The sequence below is a fragment of the Apus apus genome, chromosome 28, assembly GCF_020740795.1.
Source record: "Apus apus isolate bApuApu2 chromosome 28, bApuApu2.pri.cur, whole genome shotgun sequence".
NCBI lineage: Eukaryota > Metazoa > Chordata > Aves > Apodiformes > Apodidae > Apus > Apus apus.
In genome coordinates, this window is record NC_067309.1 from 1542038 (window position 1) to 1562476 (window position 20439).

At 60.0% G+C, this 20439-nt stretch overlaps 2 protein-coding genes across 3 annotated transcripts; both read left to right on the plus strand.

Moving 5' to 3' along the window:
- Window positions 1-3237: 3237 nt before the first annotated feature.
- Window positions 3238-7535, plus strand: ANKRD33 (ankyrin repeat domain 33). Its single transcript, XM_051641465.1, has 5 exons — window positions 3238-3393; window positions 3866-4278; window positions 4538-4667; window positions 5295-5435; window positions 6376-7535. The coding sequence occupies exons 2-5, from the start codon at window positions 3970-3972 to the stop codon at window positions 7146-7148; spliced, it is 1353 nt and encodes a 450-aa protein (XP_051497425.1). The 5' UTR covers window positions 3238-3393; window positions 3866-3969; the 3' UTR covers window positions 7149-7535.
- A 2490-nt stretch (window positions 7536-10025) lies between these two features.
- On the plus strand, window positions 10026-19948 carry ACVRL1 (activin A receptor like type 1). Of its 2 annotated transcripts, XM_051641502.1 has the most exons (10): window positions 10026-10344; window positions 12419-12504; window positions 13732-13956; window positions 14241-14440; window positions 14540-14639; window positions 15239-15385; window positions 15473-15748; window positions 16353-16550; window positions 18291-18421; window positions 18512-19948. In XM_051641502.1, the coding sequence occupies exons 2-10, from the start codon at window positions 12423-12425 to the stop codon at window positions 18644-18646; spliced, it is 1494 nt and encodes a 497-aa protein (XP_051497462.1). In that variant the 5' UTR covers window positions 10026-10344; window positions 12419-12422; the 3' UTR covers window positions 18647-19948. The 2 variants fall into 2 exon arrangements, with proteins under 2 accessions (XP_051497462.1, XP_051497461.1); XM_051641501.1 differs by having other exon boundaries at window positions 15239-15748.
- The last annotated feature ends 491 nt before the right edge of the window (window positions 19949-20439 follow it).

A 20439-nucleotide genomic window follows, 5' to 3' on the forward strand; every position in this document is an offset into this window, starting at 1 on the left:
ATTTGGGTTGTATTTTGTACTTTTTGAGCGCCAAGGGGAGCTCCCCGTGCAGCCCCCACGGCCGACGTGCCGCGCGGGATAAAGCGCTTTATGATCTTAACGTGTGTTCGAGGTAAATCCCGGTGAAATCCCCCGTTCCTGAGCATGTGCTGGAGCGGGGAGGCGTGTGGCTTCCCTGCTCAGCCTGTGGCACCTCCCGGGATGTCCCAGAGTGGCACCAGGCAGGTAGAAGACAAGGAGTTATTGTCCCACCAGCCCCAAGGTGATGGGACGGATGCACCAGCTGCTTCGTCCTCGCTGGTGGCAGGAGGTGACATTTCTTGGCAACCCCCCTTCCTCTGTGTTTTGGGTCAGAAGGAGGGATGCAGGCAGACAGGGATGGTTTTGGTCTCCCTGGGAGAGGCCAAGGATGGGATTTTGCACCGTTGGTGCAGAAACCTCCCGGCTCACAGATCCAGCAGATCCCTCCTTGCTCCAGGCTTTGCTGGGGCTGCGGGAACAGCTCCAGGAACGGCCACCGAGGTGTAAATCATGGCTTGACCCCAGGTTTGTGCTGCCCCGGCCCTCTGAGAGGGGCTGGCCTTGTCACCTCGGATGGTGACACCCACCACTGATTTACAGCTGGGCTGGGAGCAGGGCTGGGACACACTGGACACGTCCTTGCCCTTTCCCTGTCACTCTGCTCTTTCCTTCCCTGGGCATCATCACCCAGGAGGGCTGGATGTGGCAAAGGGTGTCACCATGTCCCCACACTCCTGTGACCCAGCCCTGGCCACAGCGAGGAGGGCCAGGGTGGGGAGAGCCCGTCCCTGGGTTTAAATCAAACCCCTCCACTTCCCTTCCGTGCTGAGTTATTGCGCCCTGGTTTTGTGATGGAGATGACCAGGCAGTGAGGGATGAGTGACCTGGGCCAGACCACCGGGCTTGGTGCTCCCAGAAGGATCCTGGGCAAGGGGTGAAAGATCAGGATTGTCCTCCAGCCCCTTCTCACCCCCCACCCCCACCTGCATGGGTGCTCCTGGATCCCAGCTCAGTGATTTAGTGCCCGGGTTCACCGGGAGATGCTCTGCAGAGGAGCCACCCCCTGGGCAGGGGTGTCCCTCTCCCCGTGGCCGTTTCCACCTCTCAGCTGGGTTATTTATCTCCAAGCTGGTGCCTCAACCTCTTCCCTCTGCCCAGGGTAGCCTTCAGGGAAAGGTTCCTAGGCAAGAGGGGCTCAGGTGCAGGTGGTGAAGCCTGAGAGGATGGGCCAGGATGCCATGAAGTGTGGCAGGATGCCGTGACATCTGGGAGGATGCCAGGATGGCTGGGAGGATGTCCTCACATCTGGGAAGATGCTGTGACATCTGGGAGGATGCCAGGATGGCTGGAAGGATGCCCTCACATCTGGGAGGATGCCCTCACATCTGGGAGGATGCCACGCCGGCTGTGAACAAACTTCTTAAAGAAATAAAGGATAATAATAACAACACTATAGCCAAGTCCCTCAGCCAGCCCCCCGCTCTCCCGGGGGGGGTCTCCGGAGCTTTCCCAGCCGGGCGGGAGGCGGAGGTTGTGCCGGTCCCGACCCGGAGCCGCCCCCCACCCCCGGCCCGCTCCCACCCGCGGGCTCCGGCATCCCCTGGTGGCAGCCGGGGGCTCTGCAAAGCCCCTCCAGGAGCAAAAGGCTCCTCGGGAGATGTCCCCTGGTGCCACCCCGCCTGTCCCCTCCCAAGTCTGGCCACCCCAAGGCTGCGGTGAAGCCCAAAGGGACCCCCCGAGGGTTGGGGGAAACCCCTGAGCGAAGGCTCCGGAAAACGGGTGGGGGGTGAGCCCGGGGGTGGGGGGTGAGCCCGGGGGTGGGGGGTGAGCCCGGGGGTGGGGGGTGAGCCTGGGGGGGGTGGGGGCAGCCCGGGGGGCAGGGGGCGAGCCCGGGGTCCCCCGACCTGATCCTTACACAAGCGGCTCAGGGTCTCTCGCTTGCGGCAGATTATGGCCCGGAGCTCCTCGGATAACGCCCTAAGCCCCAAAGCTGCTCCCGGTCCTCTCCCGAGATAAGGCAGCACGGGAGGGTGACCACGGGGCGGGAGGTGTCACAGCGGGTGACACGGCGCTGGCCACACCATCCCCAGCAAGGCAGGGGGGGCTCAAGCCCCTGAGCGAGGGGCTTGGTCGGGTTTTGGGGCTTCCTCAGGGATCGGGCACAACCCAGGGTCCCCCCCGGTGCTGGGGGGGGTGGCAGCTCCAGCTCCACGTGGTGCTGAGGGGCTGGGAACAGGTCCTGGTCCCTGGCAGGGATGGGCACAGCTGGGGTGACACCAGGGTTTGGGGGGGACACGGCAGGAGCAAGAGCCCAGCTCTGGCTCCACAGCCCTCGGCAGCGGGAGCCTCATGTTCAGCACCGGGATCCTCGGCGGGTCCTTCCCAGCAGGATGATCCCAGCACAGAGGGAGCAGCTGGGATCCCTCACGTCCTCCGGATCCTCCTGTTGGAGGCTGCCAAAAAAAAGTGACCTCTGGGACTCTGCCTCCGTGGTTGCTCTAAATGGGGAACGGGGCCGCCCACGAGCTGCCCTGGGACCAAACTTCCCCCTTTTTGCCATGAAAATTGCTGATCCAGGGCCTAGAAGTGCCCTTTCCCAGCTCCCACGGGCCAGCTGGCCCCCCTGCCTCAGCAGCCAGGGAAAAAACCACCAACAACACCAAAAAAAAACCCTTTAATAGATGGAGATAAGGGAGCAGCCAGGTTTTATATGGAATTCAGGAAAGTGGTTGTTGCAGCTCTTGGACTCCAGCTGCCCCTGCTCACTGGTGTCCTGAGGCTCTGGCACTGGATTCCAGGAGGAAGGGGTGGGCTGGAGGCTGGAGAGGGTGGGCTGGAGGCTCCAGGCACCTGGAGGGGCATCACAGAGGTTATTTAATGCACCTGCAGTGTGGGTGTCTGTGCCCTTGGCTGAAGGCAGCTCCCAGGTTTATCCCATCAGCAAATAAATCCACCTGCACGTCTGGGGAGCTGGTGGGGGCTGGGGGAGGGTTTAGCTGAGCCGATGGGGGCTGCTCAGCCAGCAGCTTCTGACTGAGGTGAGACAGGTAGAAAAGTCCAGCCCAGGGCTCCCAGCAGCTCCTCAGCTCAAGATGCTAAATCCTGTCCAAGCAGCTCTGATCCTGCTCAGGCTGGATGGAGCCATTTTAAGCAACAGTTTAAATAAAGACACCTTGGGGTGCTGAGCCCACGGCAACGTGCTGGTCATCACAGGGCTCAAGGGCTTCTCAGACCCAGAGCAGAAACCACTCCCTGACTCCAGAGGCTGGGGCTGATTTCCTGCCCTCTCCTGCAAAGTCTTTTTTTCCCAGATGGAGCTGTAATGCTGCCCAGCCCCAGAGGGACCCACAGGGAAGGTCTGAGCAGTCCCAGGTAAGAGAAGAGTGTCCCTCATCCCCAGTGCCAGCTTTGGGATGTCTAAGAGGGGTGGGAGAGCTGCATGGAATGGGGAATTCTTAATTTCCCAGCACCAATCAATTAGTGGTCAGCTTCTAATGAGAAGCAAACTGGTTTCATTCCTGCTGCTGGGCTGCAGGCAGCTTGTCCCTGCTCCAGGGCTGCCACCACCAGGGGCTGTGCAGTTTAAGGGGTTCCTCAGAGCTGGGAGCTGCTCCAGCCTCAGAAGGAGCCAGATTTAACCCTTCTCCCTGTGGGTTTCTCCAACTCTGCTGCCGGGAAAAGGCTTTGGAGCTGCCCTGATGTGCAGCAGTGAAGTGGGGAGGGCTGAGGGTCGAGCCTGGCACCAGGAGGGATGGATGGAGACGTGCCCTTCCCCCTGGTACTGGGTACAGCCAAGGGGAGCTGGGGCTGGGGTGGCTCCCACGCCTGCTCTGTGTCCCCACAGTGGTGAGTGACCAGCTTGGAGCATCCTCTTGTCCCCCAGGAGAGGCTCCTGGCCCCAGGCAGGGCTTGGGGCCAAGCTGGGCTCGTTCCCCCTGGCCGGCCCGGATGACAGATGCCCACGGTGGAGGAGAAAATGCTGCAGCCCCCGTGGTCAGCCTGGACCCCTCTGACCCAGAGCTGCACTACGAGGAGGAGGGGGATGAGGAGAAGAGCGAGTCAGAGCCCTCAGACACCAGCAGTGTCTGCTCTGATGACTCTGTCTACCCTTGCTACGAGCCATCCCCAAGGGCTGGTGGGGATGGGGACCTCAGCCTCTACCAGTGCTGCGCCAAGAACGATGCCAGGTTGGTGCAGGAGAGGCTGGAGCGAGGGGTGAGCCGGAGCGAGGCCATGGAGCTGGACATCAACGGGAGGGTGAGTGGCTGGGGAGACCCCCTGTGGAGCAAAGAGAGGATTTCCTGGGAACAGGGAAATTCTGGAGGGTGGAGGCTGCTAAAGCAGATGGGGCAGGAGGGAGAGTTCTGGGTGGGATGGCTTTGAGAAGGGATGGGGTCTCCTGGGTTGATCCTTGGAGCAGAACCTCATCCATCCTCCCATCTGGTTTGGGGTGGAGGGGAGACATGGGGGGCTCTGGGGAGCTGCAGCCCTGGTGCTGAGTGTGTCCCCTCTCCAGAACGGGCTGATGGTGGCCTGCTACAAGGGCTTTGTGGACATTGTGCCCCTGCTGCAGAAGTGCCCCTACATAAATGTCAACCAGCAGGACAAGGACGGGAACACGGCCCTCATGATCGCAGCCCAGGCAGGTAGGGACCGTGCTGGGGACCCCTGGACTCCCCCTCCAAAAACCCTGCAATGAGCCACCGGGGAAGCCAATGTTCCCATGGGACGTGACCCTCCCCATCCACGTCTTCCCCTTAACTTGGCACTTTTTTGGGGCTGGCGGGGGTTCCTACAGCAACGTTCTCCTCCTGCAACGCATCCCGCCGGAGCAGCCCCGTGGAGCTGCCCCACGTGCTCTGAGGAAGCCCCGTGAGCTGCAGGGATTTACCTGCACCAAGGTCCACCCTGGTCAACACCACGTGTAGGGACCAAATCTCTGGTCACGATGGGTTTCCTCGTTACAGCAGAAGGGACCAGCTCCCTCCACCCCCGTTATCCAGTGGAGGGTCTCCAAGTGGGGTTCACCCTTTATTCCCACGTTTTCCTCACTGGGGTTGATGGGCTTCTCTGCAGTTTTGGACTCTTTCCTGCATCTTCTGCTGCAGCAGCTGGTTCTCCAGCCAAACCCTTTCAGTCCTGGTCCCTCCAAGTTCTGCATTTTTGCAACCTCCCGAGATGCAGTTGTGAAATCTGTTTTCCTGCCAAGGGCATCAGCAGTTGTCACTTTTTCACTGTCAAAACCCTAACGCAGCTTCTCTCTGGCTGTTAAGGACACATCACCATAGTCAACTACCTCCTCAACTACTACCCCATGCTGGAGGTGGACAAGAGGGACCCCCGGGGCCTGACGGCGCTGATGAAGGCGGCGGTGCAGGGGCGACAGGACTGCGTGGCCGCCCTGATCCTGGCGGGTGAGCAGCTCCCCAGGGGCTTCCCAGGATCTTTTGGGAAGGGGAGGAGTTGCTGCTGGCCCCACACTTCCCAGAATCACAGAATTGTTCTGGTTGGAAAAGACCTTTAAGGTCATGAAGGTCATTAAGTTCATTAAGTCCAACCGTTAACCCAACCCTACCGAGTCTGGCACTAAACCGTGTCCCTCGGCACCACATCTCCATGGCTTTGCAACACCTTTTAAACATGATAGATTGGATATCAGGGACAATTTTGTTACTGAAAGAGTGGTCAAGTGTTGGAACAGGCTGCCTAGGGCAGTGGTGGAGTCACCACCCCTGGAGGTGTTCAAAAAATGTCTAGAAGTGGCGTTTCGGGACATGGTTTAGTGGTCGTGGTGGGGTTGGGTTGATGGTTGGACTTGATCTTGGAGGTCTTTTCCAACTTTAATGATTCTATAATTCTATGATTTTATGACCTCCAGAGATGGGGATTCAACTGCCACCTTGGGCAGCCTGTTCCAGTGTTTAATAACCTGTTCCAGTGAAGAAGTTTCTCTCAATATCCAATCTAAACCTTCCCTGGCACAACTTGAGGCCATTTCCTCTTGTCCTGTTGCTTCTTCCTTGAGAGAAGAGACCAATCCCCTCTCGCTCCAGCCTCCTTGGGAGTTGTAGAGAGCAAGAAGGTCTCCCCTCAGCCTCCTTTTGTCCAGGCTGAACACCTCTAGTTTCCTCAGCTCTCCAAACCCTTCTCCTCGTGCTCCAGCCCCATCCCCAGCTCTGTTGCCCTTCTCTGGACACACTCCAGCCCCTCCAAGTCCTTCTTGCCATTAAGGACTCAAAACTGACCCCGGGATCCAAGGTGTGGCCTCACCAGTGCCAAGCACAGGGGAGCACTTACCTCCGAGCCCTGGGGTAGGACGCTGTGGTGATGCTCTTTGCATCCTGCTGTTTCCAGGAGCAGACCTGGAAGCAGCAGATCCTGTCAAGGGGAAGACAGCCAGGGAGTGGGCAGCCTTCACCGGCCGCTTCGAGACCACCGTGCGGATCCGGAGCCTCCTGCGGCGCCCGCGGGCCGAGCAGTTCGGTTCCCAGTACCAGCCCGAGTGGCCAGCCCTGGCCGAGCTGGTGGCCAAAGCCGTGGGTCCCAAATCCACGAGCAAGAGGCTGTCGGAGAAGATCCAATCCATGTTCACCTTCAACTTCCCCCACGACCCGGAGGAGGACGGTGTGATGGACCACATGGTGAGGATGACCACCTCCCTCGCCAGCCCCTTCGTGGCCACTGCTTGCCAAACCATCTGCCCTGACAGCCCCCCCGAGGTGGGCAAGCGCAGGTTGTCCGTCCCGGAGATCCTGGGGGAGCACGAGCTGGATCTGGACGCCGAGACAGACTCCAGCTCCTGCTCCAGCATGGCCTCTTGCAACGGCCAAGTGGTGTCAGAGATCCGGCTCCTGCCCCCTCGCCAACCGGCCGGCGGCTTCCTGAGCTTCCTGCCCCGGCGCCTCCGCTGCGGGAACGTCATCTTCCCGGGAGAACCCGTCCCCAAAATCAAAGTGAGCAAAGACTCCTGCCCACCCGCCACCTCCAAGGAGCGGCATCGGCGCAAGAGGGACAAGAACCTGCTGCAGCCACCCAAGTGGAGGTACAAGGAGCTGAAGGAGGAGAAGAAAGCGGCCAAGGAGGCGAAGAAAGAGGAGAAAAAGAAGAAAGAAGGGAAGAAGGGCTAAGGCGGGAGTGGAGAGGTCCCCGCTGTCCCCTTGGACCTGCTGGCTCTTGGCACAGGGTGGTGTCCCTCCCTGGCAGGCTGCTGATGCCAAGGAAGAGGGTACCGTGGATGTACCCAGTGGAGATGTCCCACCCCCCGCGTCCCCAGGTCCCCCAAGTCCCTGCCCAGCCCCTCATGCTCCCCCACCTCCATGGTGACCCCCCTGGCCTGGCTCTGGTTGCACTGAGCCCCTTCTCCAGAGCTACCCGAGCAGGTTTGTGGCAGAAGTGGCTCTTTTTTCTCTCGTCTTTTCTCTTCCTTTCGGTTTTTTTGCCTCTTTGATCTTCCTGAGCTCCGCATCTGGCCGCGCGTGGCGGAGCGAGGCCCTGCAGATTAAACTGGAGCAGTTGCCATGTCAACAGGATTGATTTAATGAATAAAGCTCAGGGCTGCTCCTCAGGCTAGCAGCCACACGGCCCCCGGGCTGCCAGCATCCCCTGTCCACCCCGTCACCACCTTGGTGACATTACCTTCCCCATTCCTGCCTGTTCCTGGGTTTGCAGGTGGACAACCTGAGGTTCAGGGGGTTGGAGAAGCATTTCTGTGGGAGGGTTAAGGGGAGCTCTGGGTGCCAGGCACAGGCTGGAAACTGAACCTGGCTGCTCGTGGGCTCCATCCCTGCAGCCCAGCAGACCTGGGGTCCCCATTCCCAAGCAACTCATCCTCCAGAATCCCTCACCTTCACCCACACAGTCCCGTGGGCCCTGCTCCCACAGGGAATTGTGCAGCTGGATTTTTGTCTGATGCCCACGGGCCCTGGGATGTGAAATGCCACAGTAGGAGTGAGCTCAAGCTCCCCACGTGTTGAGCTCCTCTTAAATCCAGCTCTATCCTAGGGTGTGGGAAGGGGACACCAGGGTGCTGGTCACCCTGAGCCACCACCCGGGCTCCTGCAGCACCTGAGCACCCAGGGTGTGACCCATGGTGAGAACCACTTGGTTATGGGGGTTGATGACCTGGTTACCCAGGTCTGAAGGAGGCTCATCCTTCACTGTGGGCCAGGCAGGAACCCACAGCCCCAGACAGAGCCCGCTCCCCTTCTTTTCTAGGGGGACAAATCCCCACTTTTAGACTGGGGCTCCACTTTTGGGGGAGGAACTGGGAGGTTTGAGCCGAGTCACGGGATGGATGCTCCTGGGGAGGGAGCCGTGACCTCCCTGCCTGTTCCCTCCAGCTCTTGGCTTGTGCTGGGCTCCCGGCACGTGGCCACACTCTGGCAGCTGAGCCGGGGGTGGCAGCACATGGAGCAGCCCTGGCACAAACCTGGGGGGAGGGAAGGGAGAGTGGGGCTCTCCACGGCCCCTCATCCCTCTCCATGAAACCCAGCTGGATGCGGGATGACACCACAGCACCCAAATGATGATGGAAAGTCTTGTTTTGGCTTTGAGGAGGGTGGTCCTGGTTCTGGAGGGATTTGTTTTCCCCCAGAGCTGCAGCCATCCCGCCCATCCCTGCCCTTTGAGTAGCTTGGGTTTAGGATTTAGTAACTTTTAGAAGTTTTTAAGCAAGTATTTATCCCCTCCCTGGCGACAATTGTTGTGGAAAAGCTGGAGCTGCTCCATTTGGAAGATGAAAGCCCAGGGATCAAAGCAGCTGGCACCAGCCCTGGCTGGAGAGCCGGGGTGCTGGCGCCCACCGGGTGCCTGTGGGAGGCAGCAAGGACAGAGGATCCTTCCAGGAATAACCCTGGGAGCAGCCACTGGTTGGTTGGATCCCTGAGACCGGAGCAACGATGGTCACAGAGATAAAGGGTCTGGAGGCACCCGCTTCCTCCTGGGCTGCTCCTATCAGATGGAAACTGCCCATTTCCCCCTCGCTGGCTCCACCAACCTCCCAGTCCCGGCCCGGACAAGGTCCCGAGTGAAGGTCCCTGGTGTTTTATCCTGGTTTTGTGCTTTTGTTTGTTTGAACTTCCTCGATGACGGGCGATAGCAGGGGAGAGAGGCGGCCGGCGCGGCCTCAAAGCTCCGCAGCTGCCCCCGGCTCCCTCGCCATGGCTCTGCCTGCCCGGTGGGTTCCTGGTGGAATTGGGGATGGGGTGGGGGACAGGGAGGGAAACCAGGCCCCAGAACTTCATTAGGAAAGAGGCTGCAATGCCAGCTGGTGGGAGTGGGTCACCGTGCCTGGAGAAGGGCAGGAGTGGGGCTTGGAAAGGAGCTGGAGAGGGGCAGGAGGGGGATGGAGCTGCTGAGGGTGGGGTGGCCCAAAAAACAAGCCCCGTGTGGCAAAAGGGGAAGTGGCTCTTCCACAGCCCCTGTGGGTCCTGGGGGTGTGGGAAGTGCCCGGTTCCCCATGGGAACGGCCCCATCACCCATGTCCCAGCACTGGCTCTGTGGCACCTCAAGGACTGGAGGCACCATGTGAGTCCCCATGGCCCCACCACAGCCCAGCCCTGTGCCCACAGCTGGGGTACAGCATCCCTGGTGTTCCAGAGCCACAGAATCCTTCTGGGTAGAAAAAACCTTGAAGGTCATCGAGTCCAACCACTAACCCAGCTCCACCAAGTCTGTTGTTAAACCATATTCCCAAGAATTGGTCCCCAAAGCAACCAGCTGCCTTTCTGCCAAAGACCTTCAGGTGCTCAGAGAAGGAGCCGTGATGGTCGTTCCCCCACCAAGGGCTTGGGTTTGCCTTCAGAGCCAGGAAATGAGGTGGGAAAGCTCCCAGGGAAGGACAGGGACTGCAGGAACGGGCCGAGAGAGAGGAACCAGGATGGAGCTGGGGCCCGGTGCGCGGGAGGAAGGGCGGGCGGCCGTGGATGTGTGCTCAGCAATAGGAAATGCTTTATTAGCTGGGAGTGGTGGAGAGAAGCCAGGCAGGAAGAGGCAGTAATAAGAAACATTTTTTTCTTTTGACTTCTCCCACATCCAGACCCCAGAGCTCTCGACAAGCGGCTGCGCTCGGACAACGGGACCTCCAGGCTGAGCCCCCGGAGCTGGGACGGGAACGGGGACCTTTCCTCACTTGGGACGGGAGACACTGAGGCCACGGGAGGCCCTGGGGGGCCAAGACAGGCACGGGGAAGGGGGAACAGCCCCATGAAGCTCCTCCAAGCCGGGGCGCAGGGCACAGAGCTGAACCACAGCTGCTGCCTCCGAGCTCGGGACCGGGAGCATCTCGCTGGGATTGGGGAGCGCCACGGGACGTGGATGCCATAGGTGAGTTGGGGAGGTTCTGGGCGGCTGGAGGGGTCCAGAGAGGTACCCAGCTCAGCACTTCCCTCCTGGGTAACCCTGGAGCAGGCGAAATCTGGATTTGGCCCCGTTTTCTTTCACGTGTGGTGGGACAGCGGGGTTGACGTCAGCGTGGCAGGGGTTGGGATCAGGGCTCTGGCAGAGCCAGGAGCAGAAATCCGGATTTACACCAGTGCAGGAGCAACAGGATCAGTCCCCAGGTCCTGGCTAAAGTGCTGCAATAACAAACAGCCGGTACCAAAGGCCCAGAGCTGAGCTGGGAAACAGGGAATTTGGGTGTATTTCGAAAAGGCAGGAGGAAAAAATGAGGGAAAGTTGACACCCTGCCTGGTTTGGGGCTGGGTGAGAGGTGTGGGGCACTGAGGGGGCTTCATCCTCCAGCCAAGCCAAACCCTGGGTCCCCCCAAGCAGGGATGGGTGAGGAAGAGCTAAAAGGGCAGCTCCAGAGGCTCCAGTTGTGGAGCAAAGCGCCTGAAACAAAGTTGGGAAGAGCCCAGGCACAGCCTCGGGGCAGGAATCTGCCCAATATCCAACACTGGCCCCACGGAGAGCAGGACATGGGCTGGGATCACTGCTCGTTTTGCATCTCTGGTTTGTACCCATGGGTGGCCAGAGGGGTCCGGGCAGCACAGCCCACCCATGCAGGTCCTGGAGCTGGGAACTGCATCCATCCCTCCGGCACCGGTGGGTCCAGGGGGTGTCAAACAGCTTTGCCATCCAGGCGATGTTGTCACACGTCCAGTGAAGTTTGGGGTGAGGTCCCAACCACTTGGTGCTTCCTGGCAAAGATCCCACAGCCATCTGACAGCTTGGGATTTGATGGAATTGTCTCCGAGGAGGGAATTCCCCACCGGGAGTCTCGGATTCCCCTTTAAAAGAAAAGATGTGATTTGTGGCTTTGGGGATCTGCAAGGAAAGGAGCATCGTGGAGGCTCAGGAGCTGCAGCCACGTCTGGGGGAGTTTAATTTTAAACCAAAGTTGATCCCGGGGCAGCCAAGGGACCAGCAGCTGCTTCAGCCAGAGGTGAGCCCGGGAACCGCGCCCGGAATCGCTCCGGGAACTGCTCCGGGAATCGCTCTAGGAATCGCTCCAGGAATCACCCTGGGAATTGCTCCTGGAATCACTCTGGGAATCCCTCTGGACACCTCATCCCAGACCCCTTCTCCAGCCCCAGCACCCACTGGTTGTTTCCTTCCAGCAACAGCCGAGGCAGCTATTTTGGGGAGGAAAAGCCGGTTTTGACGCCGGGGCCCGCCCGGGTCACCCACGGCCGCGGGTGCTCTCGGGGCCGGGCGTGCGTGACTGAGCTTCCCCATCAAGGGCAGAATCTAAACAATCTTGATTCCTGTCCCAGCAGCCTGGGCCGGGCTCCTTCAATTGCAGGAAACGGCGACTTTGGCGTGTTTATGTCGGGAACGACGAAGAATGAACCAAGGGAAGGGGCTGGGGAGCCCCCTCTGAGCCCCTGGCCATGTGAACAGGGTGGGGGGCAGCACTGGCTCCCCCCTCCCCCCCACATCCCCCCATGTTTGGCTTGGCAGAAATGGCTCTTTTAGAAGAAAAAAGTAAAAAAAAAAAAAAAAGCAAAAAACAAATTAGGAAGAAAAGAAAAAGCAGCAAAACTTCCCCCCCAGAGGTGCAGGGGAGGAATGTCTGGCTGCCCTCAGCTCGTGTCACTGATACATTCCGTGGTGAGGTCCTGGTTTTGGAGCACTCCCAACCTGAGGGCCATGCACCTCGGGATCAGGAGGTCCCCTAAAATCAGATCCCTGGGATCCACTCTTGGGAAGGGCCGGAGCCAGGACGTCCAGAGCCCAACTCGTCTTGGAAGTGGCACATCCAGCCTGTGGGGCTATGGAGGGCTGGGGGGCTGGGGGGGCTGTGGAGGGGCTGGGGGAGCTGAGGAGGGCTGGGGGGGATGCAGGGGCTGGGGGAGCTGGCGGGGCTGGGGGGGGATGCAGGGGGTACAGGGGCTGCAGGGGCCGTGTGGGGGTCCAGGGGGTAGAGGGGTCCCTCTCACCCGTCTGCTCTCCACAGGACGATGCCGTGCAGAGCCTGTGGCCTGGCAGTGCTGGCCCTGATGTCCCTGTCCCTCCTGTCCTTGTCCCTTGGCTTCACAGCCGGTGAGTACCGAGGGGTCCCGGTGAAGGTGAAGGTGCCCAACGCCCCCCGTGCCACACACGGGGTGAAAATAACCCCCCTCAGCCCTCCTCGTCTGCTCAAAGTAAGGCAGCTGGTGCCAGCTCTCCTGGGGGACTCACTTTGTCCCCAGTGAGTGGCTTCTCCCCTCTGGGACGGTGTCCTGCCTTCCCAGAGAGGATTTCAGCTTAATTAATTACGGTTCATCAAGTGCTTTGACGTCACGGGAGGGGAGATGGGGAAAGGGTGGCAGGCACGGGCTTGAAAATGGGCTTTTTTCCCCCGGGGGTGATGGTGGGGAGCAGGGATGAGCAGCTCAGGACCCTGGTGGAGCATCAGGGGGAACCAGGGATGGATCCAGGCTGGGTGCTTGGGCAGGGGGGAGCAGCAGAGCCCATGGAGGGGACAAATCCCCACCGAGTCCCCATCCTGCCCACAGGGCCACCAACCCCCAGGGCTTCACCCACGCAGCCCCCTGCCCACCCCACGGCCCTGGCACCGGGACGGGGTGAAGGGGAGCAGGAGGAAGGGGTGGTCACAGCTGTCTGTCCCCTCCCTGCAGCCTGTCTGTCCCCTCACCCCCTCTGGCTGCCCTCGCGCTCGACCCTCTCATTCCAGGAGGGATATTTTCTGTGCCAAAGGGCAGAGCTAAACCGGGAGGTCGGGAACGCGGCCTCCCCTTGTGCCAGGGAAAGCTCTGGGCAGGACCCCAGGTTCAGCACCCAGGTCCTGAAAGGGAGGGTCCCCCTGGTGCTTCCCTCGGGAGGCACTGGTTGAGTTTGGGGCTTTTTGGACCCATCCTGCCCCCTGGGATCCAGCTCCCATGGGTAGCTCCAGAGCAGGATGCTCCCACGTTCCCTAGGAATGCTGGGTGTGAGCCAGAGGTTAATCCCAGCTGGTGGGGCTGGATCTGTGTCCCCTGCATGGCCCCTCTGCTGCCCCACCAGGGGTGTGGGGACAAGTGACCTCCAAAACTGGGGCTGGCACTTGGGTCCCAGCTGGGATCAAGCCATTTTCCACAGGGTCTCAGGATGGGAGACCTCGTTGAGCACCCACAGTGACCTTCTCCAGCCTGGACCATGGTGGTTCCAAGTCTCCCACTCTCAAAATTTGGTTCAAGAGTCTCTAGGGCAGGTGTCACTGTCCCCAGTGCCACCAGCATGCCCTGGGCTGGCCCCATGACACCATGTCCCCTGTCCTCACCCCTGCAGATGAGCTGCTGTGTGCCTGTGACGTGCCACACTGCAGCCTGCCCACCTGCACGGGCAAGGTCTGCTTTGTCAGCAAGAGGAAGGAGGAAGGGACCATCACCCAGCACCGGGGCTGCTTCTCCCAGAACATCCTGGAGAACTGCCGGACGTCCGTGACGGAGCAGTATGGCACCAGGTGCTGCAACTCCAGCATGTGCAACGCTGAGCTGGAGATCTTCCTGCAAGGTATGGGGGCATGGAGGGGAGAAGGGCAGAGCTGCCCATGCTGCTGGCGATAGGGTTGGGTCTCCAGATCATACCCCCTCCTCACTCAGCACCTCCAGGGTCACCCTTTCCCAGGTGGGACAGGGTCAGGGAGATGTCCTTGGTTGTCTCTTCTTGGGTTGTGCCTGCAGAGCTGCCACCCATGGGGTTGGCCTCAATTCAGAGCCACCCTCCCCAAGCACCAAGACCTCCACCCTTTGAGGTCCAAGCCTGCATGCTCCCATCCATTGTTTCCTCCCCCCTAGGAGAAGAGGCCCTGGGAAAGGCACCTTCCCTGCCCAACCTCCTCCTGATGATCTTCGTCCCCCTGCTCACCCTCCTCGTCCTCGCCGTGCTCACGGCGCTCTTCTGCTGGAAGGTGGCCCAGCACCGCCAGAAGAAAAGCAACCTGGAGGACATGGACCTCATGCTGAAGGCATCCATGGTGGGAGACAGCACTATGGAGGTGGGTGAGCTCCCGGGAGGGGGGTTGGGGAACCCCCCAAAATGTCCCTGAGGTGTGAGAGGAGGGATGTGCTGACCCCACACCCCCCTGGCTGTGCAGGACCTGCTGAACGACGACTGCACGACGGGCAGTGGGTCAGGGCTGCCCTTCCTGGTGCAGCGCACGGTGGCTCGGCAGATCACCCTGGTGGAGTGCGTGGGTAAGGAGAGCAGCCAGGGGTTGGGGGGACTGCCCTGGACCCCCCCAGCTGGTGCCCCAGCGGGTGCCAGACCCCTCCTTGCAGCAGCCAGTGGTGGCACCACAAGGCCAGACTTGGGATGGGGGGTTTGGAGCTGACGATGTAGTGATGAGGACAAGGGGGAAGAGGGGAGATTTGGGTTGGACATGGGGAAGAAATTCTTCACTATGGAGGTGGTGAGACTCTGGAACAGGTTGCCCAGGGAAGCTGTGGCTGTTCCATCCCTGGAAGTGTTGAAGGGCAGGTTGGATGGAGCTTGGAGCAACCTGGGCTGGTGGGAGGTGTCCCTGCCCATGCAGGGGGGGTTGGATCTAGGTGATCTTGAAGGTCCCTTCCAACCCAAACCATTCCATGATTCTATGATTCTGTGGCCATCTCAGCCAAAACCCTGTAGACACCCTGAGATCTCCCCCCATCCTGGTGATGGAGATGGAGGGTGGCGGGGTGGGCGCGTGGCTGTCGGCCAAGGTCAAGGGACCTTGTGCCACCCCACTGGGAGCTGGGTTCCTCACGGTGTCCTGGGGGGGCTGGAGGGGCTGTGTGACACGGTGCTGGGACAGGCAAAGGACGCTATGGCGAGGTGTGGCGAGGTGTGTGGCACGGGGAGAGCGTGGCCGTGAAGATCTTCTCCTCCCGGGACGAGCAGTCCTGGTTCCGCGAGACAGAGATCTACAACACAGTCCTCCTGAGGCACGACAACATCCTGGGTGAGTGGGGGGGCAAGGGGGCTGTGAGGGATGCTGTGAGGGGGGCTGTGTGGTGGTTCAATGGTCCTGGGTTTTCTCCCCACCCAGGTTTCATCGCCTCTGACATGACATCAAGGAACTCCAGCACCCAGCTCTGGCTCATCACCCACTACCATGAGAACGGGTCGCTCTATGACTACCTGCAGAGGACAGCCCTGGATGTGGAGACCTGCTTGGGCTTGGCTTCCTCCATCATCTGTGGCCTGGTCCACCTCCACGTGGAGATCTTTGGCACCCAGGGCAAACCCGCCATCGCCCACCGTGACCTGAAGAGCAGGAACATCTTGGTGAAAAGCAACCGGCAGTGCTGCATCGCTGACCTGGGTGAGACAGGGGGGTGTGGAACCCTGGGGATGGGGTGGCACAGGGACAGGGTGGCACAGGGATGGTACAGGGATGTGTAACCCCAGGGATGTGGTGGCAGAGGGATGGGATGACATGTGGATGTGGTGGAACAGGGATGTGGTGGCACAGGAACAAAGTGACACAGGGAAGAGATGGCATGGGGGTATGGAACTCCAGGAACACGGTGGCACAGGGATGTGGTGCCCCAGGGGTGCAGTAACCTGGGCTTGTGGCACCCCAGGGATGCTGTGTCCCAGGGATGCAGTGCCCCAGAGGTGTGGTCCCCCAGGGATGTGGTGCCCCAGGGATGTGGTACCCCAGAGATGTGGTAACCTGGGCTTGTGGCACCCCAGGGAAGCTGTGGCCCGGGGATGCAGTGGCCCAAAGGTGTGGTCCCCCAGGGATGTGGTGCCCCAGGGATGTGGTAACCTGGGCTTGTGGCACCCCAGGGATGCTGTGTCCCAGGGATGTGGTGCCCCAGAGATGTGGTCCCTCAGGGATGTGGTGCCCCAGGGATGTGGTGGCCCAGGGATACAGCACCCAGGGGCCACAGGAACAGCACTGACAGGACCCCCCCCCCCAGGGCTGGCCGTCATGCACTCCCAGGGCAGTGACTACCTGGACATTGGCAACAACCCCCGGGTGGGCACCAAGCGCTACATGGCCCCGGAGGTGCTGAGCGAGCAGATCCGCACCGACTGCTTCGAGTCCTACAAGAAGACAGACATTTGGGCCTTTGGGCTGGTGCTCTGGGAGATCACCCGCCGGACGGTGGCCAACGGTGAGTGTTCCCAGCTCACTGCTTTATTCCCCACTCACTGCTGTGTTCCCAGCTCACTGCCACATTCCCAGCTCACTGCCACATTCCCAGCTCACTGCTGTGTTCCCAGTTCACTCCCATATTCCCCACTCACTGCCACATTCCCAGCTCACTGCCACATTCCCAGCTCGCTCCCACATTCCCCACTCACTGCCACATTCCCAGCTCACTGCTGTGTTCCCAGTTCACTGTGTTATTCCCAGCTCACTGCCACATTCCCCACTCACTCCCACATTCCCAGCTCCCTGCCACATTCCCAGCTCACTGCTGTGTTCCCAGTTCACTCCCATATTCCCCACTCACTGCCACATTCCCAGCTCACTGCCACATTCCCAGCTCAATGCTGTGTTCCCAGCTCACTGCTTTATTCCTCACTCACTGCCACATTCCCAGCTCACTGCTGTGTTCCCAGTTCACTGCGTTATTCCCAGCTTGCTCCCACATTCCCCACTCACTGCCACGTTCCCAGCTCACTCCCACATTCCCAGCTCACTGCTGCTCTCCCTCCCTGCTTCCCTCCTTTTTCTGCTGGCTCTGTGTGTGTGTGTGTGTGTGTGTGTCGGGTTTTTTGTGAGGGGTTTTTTTTTTGGCGGTGTTTTTTTCTTTCTCTTTTTTCTTCTTCTTCTTCTTCTTTTTTTTTTTTTTTTCTCTTCCCTTCGCCCAGCAGATTAGCTGTAAATTATAAACACTGTAATCTAGTGTCAGCACCCGGCTCCCTGATTAAAGGGCCCATTAGACTCAATCAGCGCTTTGTTTGTTCAGCGCTGATTAGAAAACAAGCAGCGTCGAGCGCTGCCTGGAAACCGGCCCGGCCGGGACCTCCGGCCAGCGGGGCTGGGCTTGGGGGACAGGGATGGGGACAGGGATGGGGACAGGGTCCCTCACACCACGGAGAAGCCTCCTCGGGGCTGCTCAGTGCTAGCAAAGTCCGTTAAAAGCATTAATGAAAGGGTGGGCGGTTGCGCGGGGGAGGTGGGGGGTGTCCCCCCAGGCACAGTCTGGCCGGGATAATCTCATTTACTGCCCTGGGGCTCCTTCAGATTAAACATTTACTCCGAATTACCAAGGCCATGTGCAAGGGGTGACCTTCAAGAGGTGGTTTGAACCTCCAAGATGAGCTGAGCAGCCCCAGGGTGTTGGGGATGGGGGATCCAGGGGACCCGGAAGGTTGGGGGTTCACTCCCTGGGGTGCAGGGGACTGGTGGGTGGGTTTTGGGGGTGGGCAAGGGGGTTAAACCCCACGGACACCCAGACATATGGAGGCACTAAGCGGGGATTAGCTGGGCCGGCTGGTGGGCTGGTCGGGGGGCTGCCAGCATCGGGGTCTGGAGCTGGTGCTGGAGCTGTGGTTGATGCTAGAGCTGGTGCTGGAGCTGTTGGGCATGTTGGGGCTGGGTTATCACCAGAGCTGGAGCCCCCATTGGTGCCAGAGCTGGTGCTGGAGCTGGTGCTGGATCTAGTGCTGGAGCTCCAGCCTCCCAGTGCCATCCCAGTGAGCTCCCGCAGTGCAGCCGGTGCTGGAGCCCTGCATCCCGTGGGCAGCATCACTGCCACGACCAGGGGACAAATCACACCAGCCAGCTCCTGGGGTCCCATGTGGCCCCCCAGATCAGTCGTGTTGGCCACCCCATGACGTGCTGGGCAGGGGGGCAAACCCTGTGTCCCCCCCACTCCTTGTCCTTGACACCCCCCGTCCCGCAGGCATCGTGGAGGAGTACAGACCACCCTTCTTCGACGCCGTCCCCAGCGACCCCAGCTTTGAGGACATGAAGAAGGTGGTCTGCATCGACCAGCAGACCCCTGTGGTCCCCAACCGCCTCTTCTCCGACCCGGTGAGTCCCCTCCTCCAGCTCCCCCCACAGCTGGACTTCTGTTCCCCATGCAGCCCCTCCATTTTCCCCTTCTTTTTCCGCCTCCCCCAGGTGCTGTCGGCGCTGGCGAAGATCATGAAGGAGTGCTGGTACCAGAGCCCCTCCGCCCGCCTCACCGCCCTGCGGATTAAAAAGACACTGAAGAAGCTCAACAATTCCCTGGAAAAGCCCAAACCAGAGCAGTGAGCACCGGGAATGTGCCTGGATTGCTCTGGGAACGGCAGCGAAACCAACGCCAGAACAGCTGCTGGGCACGGCGGGGGCTTTGCTGACCCCCCCCCCACCTTCCCCACCCCTCCTCGGAGCCTTTTTCATTTGCAAGGAGAGGGAGAAAAAAGTAGGAAAGAAAACAAAACAAAACACAAAAAAGCAACTGAGGAAATCTTCCAGCTTGGTTATAAAAATAACCCCCCGGATCCGACACCCGACGCCGCTCCGGCTGGGATGGGAAGAGGGGCTGGTGGGTCACCCAGAACCCCCCCCCCCCCGGGGGTCAAGGGAAGAACTGGCACCATTTCCCACCGCAGCCCCCCGTGCCCCACTCGGGCACCCACCCCTGGGCTGGCACCTGCAGGCAGTGGGTGCTGCCCAAACCTGCCCGCCCGGCGCGGCGGCAGCGGGAACCCCGCGGGCTGCGCCAGGAATTCCCCGGCAGCGCTGCCGCGTCTGGAGCCGCCTGGGAAAAAGGTGGTCCAGGGGGGGGGGGCATCGCCCCAGCCCCGCCTGCTCTGCACCCTGAGGAGCCCCCGTGACACAGGGACCACCTGAGCCTTCCCTGAGGAGCCACTGCCAATCCCACTTTCCAGGCCCTTTTTAACCTTTGCCGATGTTTTTGGTGTTTTCCGGAGTGGTTTTGGTGTTTCCCGGAATATGTTGCTGTTTTTCAGAGTGTTTTGGGTGTTTTTCAGAGCATTTCGCTGTTTTCCAGAGCATTTTTTTGTGTTTTCCAGAGTGCTAGGGGTGTTTTCCAGAGCATTTTGGGTGTTTCCTGGAAGGTTTTGGTGTTTTCCGGAACGTTTTGGTGTTTTCTGGAGTATTTGGGGTGTTTCCCAGAGTGTTTGGGGTGTTTTCCAGAGCATTTGTTGTGTTTTCTGGAACGTTTTGGGTGTTTTCTGGAACATTTTGGTGTTTGCCACAGTGTTTTGGTGTTTCCTGGAACATTTTGGTGTTTCCCGGAACGTTTTGGTGTTTCCCAGAACGTTTTGGCGTTTTCTGGAGTATTTGGGGTGTTTCCCAGAGTGTTTTGGGTGTTTTCCAGAGCATTTTTGTGTCTTCTGGAATGTTTTGGTGTTTCCCAGAGCGTCTTGGTGCCCTCTGTCCCCAGCTCCAACCTCCACCCCTCGCCACCATCCCAAAATTCCCCCCACACTCCAGCTGCGGATGGGACCGGGATGTTCAGCAGAACCAGCTTTCGCCTCCTCCTCCACCATTATTTAATGATTAAGATTTAATATATTTAATAAAGTGTCAAGCTGTTTTCTTGCTCAACAGCCACCAAACCTCCTCCCAGGGGGGGGCAGGATGAGACCCCAACATTCCCACCTTCCTCCAGCCCCGTGTTGGTGCCACGTGTCATTCCAGCCTCTCCAGATCCCACAATAAACCCACTCCAGCCTCGTGCCAAACCTCTCCCTGTGCCCACCAGGGACTGGGGATGCACTGGCGGTGGCTACTGGTCCTACTGGTGGTCCAGGGTGAAGCCCCCTGGGATGCTGGCTTAGGAGAATGTGGCCATTGGTTCCAGGGGGTTTTGGTCCCTGTGGGACTTTGACCTTTCCCAAAACATCCTGGTGTGTTCCCGGCCACCCTCAGCTTGTCCTGCCCTTGTAGTTCCCAGTTAGGGACTGGGAGAAACTGGTCAGCCAAGGGCAGCAGGTGGCACTGGGGTGAGGTGGAAGTAGGGCTGAGCAGGGCAGGGCTTGGGGTGCTCAGCAGGGGTTTGGGGTGCCCTGCCTGGGTTTGGGTGCTCAGTCCAGAGC

Bases quoted from the DNA above. Each gene is read 5' to 3' on its own strand.
- ACVRL1 (XM_051641501.1), top strand. From the start codon at position 12,423: ATGCCGTGCAGAGCCTGTGGCCTGGCAGTGCTGGCCCTGATGTCCCTG. The intron at 14,441-14,539 runs GTGGGTGAGCTC...CTGGCTGTGCAG, and splicing joins TGGGAGACAGCACTATGGAG to GACCTGCTGAACGACGACTG. The intron at 15,749-16,352 runs GTGAGACAGGGG...CCCCCCCCCCAG, and splicing joins GTGCTGCATCGCTGACCTGG to GGCTGGCCGTCATGCACTCC.
- ANKRD33 (XM_051641465.1), top strand. From the start codon at position 3,970: ATGACAGATGCCCACGGTGGAGGAGAAAATGCTGCAGCCCCCGTGGTC. The intron at 4,279-4,537 runs GTGAGTGGCTGG...TCCCCTCTCCAG, and splicing joins AGCTGGACATCAACGGGAGG to AACGGGCTGATGGTGGCCTG. The intron at 5,436-6,375 runs GTGAGCAGCTCC...TGCTGTTTCCAG, and splicing joins GGCCGCCCTGATCCTGGCGG to GAGCAGACCTGGAAGCAGCA.